This window comes from Macrobrachium rosenbergii, chromosome 13 (assembly GCF_040412425.1).
Source record: "Macrobrachium rosenbergii isolate ZJJX-2024 chromosome 13, ASM4041242v1, whole genome shotgun sequence".
NCBI classification, from domain to species: Eukaryota; Metazoa; Arthropoda; class Malacostraca; order Decapoda; family Palaemonidae; genus Macrobrachium; species Macrobrachium rosenbergii.
The window spans coordinates 36,667,435-36,678,579 of NC_089753.1; the positions used below are offsets into that span (position 1 = coordinate 36,667,435).

Below are 11,145 nucleotides of genomic sequence, written 5' to 3' on the forward strand. Positions count from 1 at the left end.
AAATAAAGCCACAAACCTTGGTCTTTAGAGGCAAACTTTGGCCAGTGAGTAGATGTAATCCTTCCAAGATATTTTTCGGGGAAGTTATAGAGTGAAAAATTTCGCCTGTATACTCTGGAATTTTGTCCACGTCCATATAATTGGAAGCAGTGCAGGATTAAGAGAGACAGGTAATGAATCTCTGCCTACAGACTGAAAGGGAAAGGTTATATGTAGATAACATGTACCTGAAAGTAAATAGGAATAAACGTGGCCTATCCGACAAAAACTTATGATCAGTTTTGCAAAGGGGGTTGAAGCCATAAGCTGAAGTATGACCAACAGCCATATGCCAGACCTGATCTAAAGCCCTAGCGATGTCATTAACGAAGGAGTAGGTGTCTTAAAAGTTTTTCAGACGATTATTAGATAAGAATGAGAAAGGTTAAGAGACCTGTACCCATATATTGTATTTTATATAATCCATACTGATGGTATTGGAAGAGAAGCATGTGCACTAACCCAATATTTGACGTTGGAGTTATCACCTCTCATGGGGACAGTTTGCTCAAGAAATTGTTTGTGAAGAATACTAAATGATGTGTGCTAAGTTGAAGGTAAAAACGATAAAATTTTAGGATTAAATCATCTGCAAACCTTTTAAAAACACAAATTGATTCAGTTCAGGCACTTACCTCTGTCCTGTTGTTGAATGATCAAGTGCCCTTTGGACTCAGCCCTATAGATGAAAATGATGGAAGAAGGTAGAGGGCCTGTAAGAGACTGAGGGATGATCACTGGCATTGGAATTGTCCTTTAAAATGTAAGAGGAAGTAAAGGAGGGGAAATAAACACCCCTTACACAAGGAAAGGATAACCAAAGAGGAAATTGAGCTAAACGGTGGTGTAAATAAAAAAAGTGATTAAATAAAGAGTATGTATATATATATATATATATATATATATATATATATATATATATATATATATATATATATATATATAATAGCAAATCTGAAATATTTATGGAAGTTGTAGATGCAAAGTCCATGTTCATGGGGTCTTGTTAAATGAATTTGCAGTAAAAGGGGGTTGCTGCGTGGGTGAACGTTTTGTCACTTTTGTTGTGTGCCCCTCCCATCGATTCTATAATGAAAAAAAAGTGGTCGGAGATGGAAGAGGTTTAGATAGGAATAGGGACAGATCGCTGATAGACTTATAATATGCAGATGAAGTTACTGTAATCTGCAAAAGAACACAAGATTTGCAGAGCTTGCTGATGAGAATGCATCATGAATGTAAAGAGGTGGGACTCGACGTAAAGCTAAGAAAAACAGAAGTACTGAAATAACATTAAATGGAAAAAGGCCTTTACGAAAAAGCAAGGTTCAAAGGTTACAAGCTTGTCCTTGTAAAATAGAGAAGTAAGCTTGTTTTAGTAAATTCTATCATTTTAGATTGGTATCCTTAATAAGTGAAAAATTACCTTGAGGTAATTGATATTCTCTCTTCCATTGGTATAATGTACTCCAGATGCTGAATCACTTTTGTAATAATTCTCAGCTGTTTGTCAAAATGGTTTAGGTTCATCCTGAAATCATTTAAGAAACGTTTTGGAAAATGGTATAAAAGTGACCCTTTAACAGTTAACAAATGGCTGCATCCAATATTACGATTGTTTCTTTTTTCCTTAATCAGTTTGGCAAGATACAGATCCATGTTGAACTGATTGATGGCCGACGCTAAAATTGTTCGTGTGCGCACACATAAACAAATAAAAAGTGCGCCGAAGTTTCTTCGGCGCAATCAAGTTTTCTGTACAGCCGCTACATCGCGTGTAATCAAGGCCACCGAAAATAGATCTATCTATCAGGGTGTCTCGATACAAAACCGTATGAGCCGCGGCCCTTGAAACTTTAACTACGGCCCGGTGGTGACCTATCCTATATCGTTGCCAGAAGCACGATTATGGCTAACTTTAACCTTCAATAAAATAAAGATTACTGAGGCTAGATGGCTGCAATTTGGTATGTTTGACGATTGAAGGGTGGATGATCAACATACCAACTGCAGCCCTATAGCCTCAGTAGTTTTTCAGATCTGAGGGCGGACAGAAAAAAGTGCGGACGGACAGACAAAGCCGGCACAATAGTTTTCTTTTACAGAAAACTAAAAAACTCGTCAGCCGCTGCTGTAGTGGTCGCCAGCAAAATCGCCTTTGAGGATGTAGCCTAGAGTGGTTAAATATATTTGGCAAACTTGGACCTAGTGGTCACGTTTATATTAGAACTGGGAGTTATGCAATGCGAAGGTGCTGGAAATAAATAATTAATGGTGTAAAGACAATTTATTCACATTAACTAAAAGAGTGTATGATAAAAAAACCTTCTTGTGGCAGACTGTAGACGAGAAAAGTATTGGTTTGTTGTGATAATAGGTCTCGACAACGTTGTGCCAGATGATTATTGCTGTTCATTAAGATTATGAACAGAATAAAGTAAGGGAGGGAATAAGATATATGAATGCAAGCTTTTTAGGAAAAGTAAAGGGTCACGAATGCAGTGTGAGGTGACTGATGTTTGCAGATAGTTCAGCGTTTAGTTCTGACAGTGAAGAGGCTGTATAGACTGGGTTCTTTATCCAGTCTGTAAGTGTGAGTGAGAGATGACACTGTAGAAGAAAGGAAAATAACTAGTTTGCCACAGAACAAGGGACCGATAAGAGCAGAAAAGTGTAAAGAAGCCCAAGTTGTAATTTGTGAAGGGATTTTTGAACCACCATTTCCAAACAAAGGTGATGGATGGCTGTTGACTGCAAATCAATGGCAAAAAAGGTTGAGGCTTTCAAAGTAAATTATTTGTGTAGTAACTGTGGAATAAAAGAGAGCTGAAACAGTTCTTCTATTTGTAAGTCAGATTTTTTTCCGTAATAATTGTACCCTGCCTTTAACAACTGGGTTTGGTCAGTACCTGGAAGGAACCATCATTGAAACCCAGGCACTGGTATCGCATATGCTCCCACAAACTTCTGTCGGATATATGTATGAGGCTTGCAACCTCATCCTATAGATCAGTGCTTAGTGGTTGTGAATCTCAGTGGAACTAGGATGCACTAGTGAAGTATAACGAAGAAATAACCCTTAAAGGAATCGTACATGTTGCCTCAGTAAATGTTAGCTAGAGTCTATGTCATTTCAGGTGTTCCCCAAGGTCATGGTCTAAGACCTTTGCTATTATATATTATCTGTACTAGTGATATGTGACAAGGTCTGGAAAACAAATGGATTGCATAAGCCGATGATTCTGCTCTTTTAGACGATGTTGCTTCTCTGCGTCTTAGGTCTGGGGTTGCAGAATCCTTGAATAGAGATCTGGCATTTTTATGAGAAGAGTAGGGTTTAGGGCATGAAGCTTAACCCTTATAAAATTCAAAGTATGATAATTGGTCGATCTAAAACACTTTTGCCTTGGTATCCTGATTTACATTTGATTGGTACTGTTTTCAGTGTCAGTGACTTTGTTGCTCAGAAAGTTGCAAAAATGATATCGAATGTTTCGTGATGAAGCCATTACATCCATGTGTTTTAACTATATTTTCCTTGTCTGGAGTACCATTCCCGGTATGGTCTTCAGGTGCTGATTGTCATTTCAGACTCTTGGATAGAGTTATGTCATCATTCAAGTTTATTTTACCAACTCTTAATATTGATTTGAGCCATAAACACTAAAGTGAGTTCACTGTTAGTTGCATAATATGTACCACAATGACAAACATCCTCTGTATTCTTCTCTTCCTGACCTAGTTATTTTTGCTCACAACACTAAGCAGGCTGATGCTGCAAACAGTGTCATTTCCTAGTATCAGGTTTAATGCAATTTAGTTTGTTGGGAGTTTTGTGTATCACCTTTTCATATAACGTCTCTCTCTACAAGCTGATATGCCTTTGGAGCCCTCTTAGGTTTATAGTTTGTCGACTCATTATATAAGGGTTTTCTGCTGAAGATTAAAAGAAAGAATCTAGACATTTTTTCGACGATGCCTTTCAGGTAACATAACAGTTTCAAGTTACAACATTTGTTATTGATATCGTGATATTTAGAGTTGCAAAAAGTAGTAAATGAAATTGATTGATGTAATGAATAAAAAAGACAACACTGAGAATTCAGTGAGAAACACGATGGAGCGAACTCCTAAATGTAGCCTAAGTAGTTTGAATTGTCTTTTATGGCTATTCCTCGGTGACACCAATATGGAGAAGGAGATTTTTATGGTAGCTTCCACGAAAAAATTGAATATTTGAACCGTAACTAAGAATTTGAGCTCTCTAATTGCTATATAATTCAAAATTTTTATTCATTAATCTTGGCCAGAAATTATAATATATATATATATATGTATATATATATATATATATATATATATATATATATATATATATATATATATATATATATATATAACCTTCAAATGTGTGAAAAGGAAATGTGATTCTGATTGAAAGGGTATGAAAGTGTTCATGTAATACTCGGTGTTTATTTCATTCAGTATACTCATGATATCATGAAGGCAGGGCGCCAAGAGTCCTTTTTATGAGGTGAAGCATAAATGTCTTAATGATGTCCTTCATGGTAAACTTTAACGTGAGTGAATTTGATATTTGTAGTTTCATCAAAGACGCGTCTGTCGGGGATGCTGCGGTCAAGTGGGAAGCCCATGGGACGCTTGTCGGGGTACACTTCTCCATGAACACCACAGAGAGCGTGAGTGCCACCATGCTCAGGGTCGCCATTAGAATGTGTCAGATCGTGCTTACCATCTGTGACAGCCAACCACAGGGAGAATTCCATGCCGTCTCTCTTACCCTTGGGCAAGAGCATCCTGTTGGGAATGCCGCAAGACCTTTCAAATTCGTGCATGTCGAAACTACCACTGTCAGCAGCATCTATGAGAGACTGGAAGCTTGGTACATCAGGGATAGTCACTGAAGATTCACTTGACTTTCTCACAATGTGGTTATTTCCAGGAGCCACTGTCACAAAAAAAATAAGGCATTATTAACTTATTTGTGGACAAATATTATTGAAATCCATATTATATATATTTTTATACAGAGAAACATATAGCTGAAAGTTTCAAATTTCTAAATATTTGGTAAAGAAAATTGCAGTGAGTTCTTACATTTCTTCCAGAATTTGTCCATTTCAATGCAGTGCCAGTGGCCATTGGTGTAATCAAACTTCTCGCCATTGTTGTCGTAGTCAGGGCACAAGTAAAGACGGAAAGTTCCAAGGACCTCGCCGCCATTGTTGTTCTTAACATCAGCAACAAAGGAGAAATCTTTGTGGTTCAGACGGTCGACATGGGCTTTGAGTTCAACATCTGTAATACCCTCTGCACTGTCCACTGCATTACGCAGATCAAATTCATAGTGTTCAAAGTAAGTTTTCAGCTCTCCCTCAATGCCCAGACTTTCGATGTCAACTCCAGGGAAATCTATGTCTTCATGAGTGTAGGGATGAAGGCTATCCTTGTGTTCCTTAAAGATGTTGTCCATATATTTATGAAGTCTGAAGAATGCAGGATCACGAGTGGCTGTTTCAAAGTGTTCCATTACACCTGGAGGCATGTTGTATTTACCATGGGGATCACCTTGACGACCGAGCATGATGTGAGCCAAGTTGTGGAGGGCACCATAATATTGAACATTAGGACTGTACATAGACGACTCAATAATGTCACCAAGCTTGTCAATTCCCTTGTCATTCATGATGTCAATGACTTTTCCATCCTTGTCAGTGATGTATCCATGAGCTATAGCATCATGGATACGACTTTCCATGATAATCATGTCACGAACTCTAGCTACTCCATCAACGTCTTCAAATTGGATGTGGTCAGGTCGAGCTGGGAATTCACCACCATATTTGTAGATAGTGTGTGGGGCAAAACCTTCTTCAATTGGTTTTTCCCACTGAAGTTCATCTACCATATCCAAATAGTTGGAGAGACGCTCGGAATCAAAACGAACAGTCAGCTGATGATGAACCCAGAAGAAGAGTTCTCCCTTGCGATCCAAGTGATGTCCGTATTTATCTTCCCACCAGAAGGGGAAATCCATATGCCATGTAACGTGATGCACATTCATACCAATATCTTCTCCAAAATAGGCCACACGTTGTTCCTTATTCTTTTTGGTTCCAGTGAATTCCATGTGGAAGTTACCTGGAGTGTGGGTCATCTTAGCTGTGTAAGCCTTCTGGATAACTTCACTGTTTGTGAACATGTGAGGGGTAACTTCATAGAGTGGGGGAAGAACAATGCCATGTCCAAGATCAGAGTGAATGACAGCAGTGTAAAGGGCATACACAAACTCTCCTTCATTCATGTGCTCACGCCAGTATGCAGCATTTTTAACAGCACAGTCCCATTCCTTGCATTGCATGAAGACTTCAAAGAGCATAAGGGCCTCCTCTCTTTGGCGTTCATTGAAAAGAGAGAACCAGTGGTGTTGTTCCAAAAATCTGTGATCCTTAAATTCTTTGACCAAGTGATGGACAGCTTCACCTCCATCCTTATACATAGAGGTGTCTCCTTCAGGGTTGAAGGATGATGCATATCCTTTCAGGTCGTCAAAATGCAAGTTGTCATAAATCTTCCAGAGCAAGTGATTAACGTCCTGTTGTCTCTTAGCCAAGGGAGCTCCTGAAAACGAAAAGAAAATGTATTTTTGCATTTTTATAGGGTTAGCAGATGCATTTTATTAATTTCTTTTTCACATGAAACCATCGTCTAGAGGTCTTTTTTATCTTTGAATTACTCAAGGATTTGTATCTAACGAAGTCAGTTAATTACGGCAGTTGAGGGTAGAAATATCAAATTGCAAAATTACGTTCACACAAAATTGCATTTATACGTAGACCCTTAAGGTAAACTGCTATGCTCATCTCTGTTCAAATGCCTGCTATTTAAATTGCTCCCTACATCATTGACGATTTTCTGAAGGGAATTAAAATCTACATCAAATCGGTGATATTCTTGAAAGATTTTGATGTAAATGCTGCGATTGACCCTAAATGAAATTGGAGATATATTTGTAAGTGCTTCTGTTAACTTAAGCGACCTCATTATCATTTAATAACTCATTTGATCGAACACGAACCTCTGAAATCTAGAAGGAAAAAGTAGGAGGGGCTGTAGTAATGTAATGACTACAAACGTCAGTTACTTCTTCCAGCACTGTCTTTATAGCTCTAAATCTATTTAAGGTCTTTAGTTTTACTGTTCACTATCCTTTTAATTAGATTAAGTTTGAATAAACATAGATAAACATACACAGACATTATATATATATATATATATAGTTGCCGTGATGGTGCAGTGGTAAGGTTCTTGCCTACCAGTCGAGAGGACCGGGGTTCAAATCCCACCGCTCACTGGTCGCTTGGGGATGGCACCATTGCATAAACCTGGTGGCCCGCCAACCTAGTGGTCTAAAAACTCGAGAGGGTTAGTAAGAAAGTAGGAGCCCTTGGGCTGGGGTGTTAAACAATGGGCCTAGCGACACACTGGCCACGTGTCTTAGGCAAACGGGACTTCTCCCCCACTGGCTGTCGGCCTAAGAAACCAGAGTTCAGCACCGGCCCTATGAGCCTTGTGAGGCCTAGGAGGACTCTAACTTTTTACTTTTATATATATATGTATATGTGTGTGTGAGTATGTGTATAATATATATATAAATATATGTACGTATATATTGGTTATACTGTATATGTTGCATGTTTCTAAAAATATAAATGGAAAAATAGCTGTGTTTTCGTTTAATCATAACACTCACGAAAATGAAAGTTGTAGATAGAAAATAAAGAAAATCACATTTAAGACGTAGATAAATACTGCGAAACAATGCTCTTAGAGTCCAATGGTAAAAAGTTTGCAGGAATCACGGATTTCAGGACCAATCATTTTTTGTATAAAAGGTTGATAAATATTTTGATGTTGGAATATTTTTTGTTTTAACAACGTAGCTGTAGCTGTATCGATCGTTTTTTACGCCAGTCAGTATTGCGGTTGATTCCATTTTATTTTATAATTAAAGGCCAGTTATGCAATGGTGCTAGGAGGTTTACTTTGAATCTGTTAAGAGAGTAGAGTAGTTTGCACGAAAAGGCTGGCGGAAGGGATGTCGGTTGGCCAGCTGGTATAAAATGGAGGAAATTCAAGATATCTTTTATCATAGCTGAATCGTTTTCTAGGCTTTCTTTGGGTGTGATTCTCAAGACTATTGGTAACTGAAGTCGTCATATGTGTATTGTGGTGATGGAAGTTGAGAAACCTTTCTCTGAAAACAAGCTCATACCCATAGGTGTGAATTGTGTGAGGATTTGCGTTTCTTCGTTTGCCGTCGGGTATGAGCTCTATAATTAAGTGAACTTAGTTCTACAATCTGTGGAAGACTGATAGAGAATGTGTTCTACTACCAGACTCTTCAGTTTCCGTGCAGCCGTTGTCGAGATGTTTAGGCACAATGCAGACAGACAGATAGACAGACGGGAGAAAAAACATTTCCCCCTCCCGGAGGATGAAGGGGATTAGAGACCACAACAAGGCACTTACCGGAAGCATCGCTCTGGAAGCCATCCAGGGAAAGGCTTTCGAAGCTGAAGCTGGGCCAGGCGGCGGCAGAGGCCACCAGAACGCACAAGACAAACACCTTCATCGTGATGTGACCAGGATGCGGTCTCTGTGAACCTTATATACGCCTCTCCAGTTTGCCGGCCGAGGCAAAGTTCTCTGCAATCAGGCACTTGTAGCTACAGCAGTTGTATTTCATAATGGTCTTATCAGTTCCATATCGGCTTCATTGCCTTGGGTACGATCAGTTCAAGTACTTCTCTGCAGTGTTCCATGGGATTAAATGTTTCAGAGTACGCACCACATTCTACAATATCCGAGTATTGTCTGATCTCCCAGGTACCGAATTGATATCAGTTATAATTTCCCTTATGTGATATTCCCAGAGTAGAGAGAAATGGACATTAAATGAGATTTGTAGCTTGAAGCATATATTTTATATATATATATATATATATATATATATATATATATATATATATATATATATAAGCTTCAATGCTGGTCCCTTAATATATCTATATATATATATATATATATATATATATATATATATATATATATATATATATATATATATATATATATATATATATTTTATATATGTGTGTGTGTGTGTGTGTGTGTGTGTGTGTACATTTGAGGTATATTTAATATGGTGTCAGTTGTTTATAGCTATCCATTAATTGTATAATTTCAATTATGTATAAGAAGATAACATATGATGGTAGTTATGTAATTATTTCACATTGCAAGTGGTGCTAGCAATATACCAGTGGTAGTTGATGCTAGGAATGTATATGTACAAGGAGTGTATATTCATCAGAATTGTTTAATTGTACATGCACCCTTTGTTCGTTGATGTAGTCCATTTTCGAGTGCACTGTAACTGTTACATTGTTTGTTTCTTTTTCCACATAATTTTCTGTAAACAAAACATAAAAACCTTACAGGCTTCATCAGATGTATCTTGTACTGAGGGTTTGTGCCCGGTATTGAGAATGAACTGGTGCCTGGTCCCAAGCGGAAGTCTGCTTGCTTCCGTGGTTGCTTATGGTTTACTGCAACTTCTGTAATACTTCTGTAATACCAGAGTCGTTGTCTGATAAATGTAATTAATTTACTTATCGCAATTTTCTCCAGTCTATTCCAGGCTATATATCAGTTATATATGTACACACACGCACACACACACACACACACACACACACACATATATATATATATATATATATATATATATATATATATATATATATATATATATAATACATAGTGCTATTATCACTCTGACTTATGATTTATGTATCTCGCTTTATCACAGGAAAATAAAAAAAAAAAAGAAAACCGCGCATTAATCCTAACGGGTTTTTGCTTTAATTTTAACGTGTATATTGTAGAGTTCGTCCGTTGTGTATCATTTGTCTGATAATGGCTTAGAAATAAAGCCGAAACCGGCCAGGATTTACAGTTTGCAGCAAATTTTTCATTTCTCCGTAGTAAAGTTTTATGTATATATATATATATATATATATATATATATATATATATATATATATATATATATATATATATATATATATATATATATATATATATATATATATATATATATATATATATATATATATATATATATATGTATGTATGTATATATGTATATGTGTTTATAATTTACTACAGAAGGAAAACAAGACTTGAGACAGAGTAGTAGAAGGGAAATAAGAGAATATAGGAAAGGAAAGAAAAAGCTTTTCAAAAACGCAGAGTGTAAGATCCGAGATTAGTTATCATTGTGCAGAGTTGCAGCTTGAAGTTGCATTTGCAAGAGAAGGGCTTCTACAGTTTCCGTTGGAAGCTGACAATTACTGTGAAAGGAGAGAACGCTGTGCTGTGAGCAATGACAGTTATACACTACAGAGGCAATATGGTCGAGATAATCGAGGAGCAGACAGTTTTGATTAGAGATATCACTGAAATTCAGAAAGAATGTAAATCTAACGCTGAAATTTTGAGAAAGGGAATGACTGAACGCTGAACTTTTGAAGAAAGACGGAGAATTCGTCACCAGTTGCTGAATTATGATCAGAAGAAGACGCACTGATGGAGAAATCAAGGGCAAGAAGACCGTTTGGAAATGAAAAATAAATTCATGTTGTGTCATTCTTGTCCCAGCTCTCTTGAAATTGTTTTTAGGAGCTAGACGATGAGAATTTTGCTATATAATAGATGATAGGTCTGGGATAAAAAAAACTCCAGCTCCCTTTCCCCTAGCAGCGAGGAGACATGAGCGGTTTAGGCCGACAGTTCGAGACATGTAAGGCGTCTGTTATGTTTTTAGAAGATGTTGGAGTGGCTTTGTTTGTGTGTGTATTAGTCTGTAACACCCACTTGCTTTCAGCAAACCTATCCGTTGATTACATACATAACTCCGGGGTGTCTACACGGATAGCAAAGTGTCCGCTCTGCATTTCTCTCTTCAAAAGATTTGCACGAATGGAGCACCTCATGTGGTGCACTGTAGGCATTACTTAA

General features: G+C 37.5%; 1 protein-coding gene and 1 long non-coding RNA gene across 2 annotated transcripts in view; one reads left to right on the forward strand and one right to left on the reverse strand.

Annotated features, from left to right (window-relative positions):
* Window positions 1-11,145, forward strand: part of LOC136844584 (uncharacterized) — a 303,347-nt gene that overhangs the window by 205,706 nt on the left and 86,496 nt on the right. The gene's annotated exons all lie outside the window — the stretch shown is intronic.
* On the reverse strand, window positions 4,499-8,740 carry LOC136844571 (hemocyanin A chain-like). Its single transcript, XM_067113843.1, has 3 exons — window positions 8,593-8,740; window positions 5,158-6,681; window positions 4,499-5,008 (listed from the first exon to the last, which is right to left on the reverse strand). The coding sequence occupies exons 1-3, from the start codon at window positions 8,693-8,695 to the stop codon at window positions 4,590-4,592; spliced, it is 2,046 nt and encodes a 681-aa protein (XP_066969944.1). The 5' UTR covers window positions 8,696-8,740; the 3' UTR covers window positions 4,499-4,589.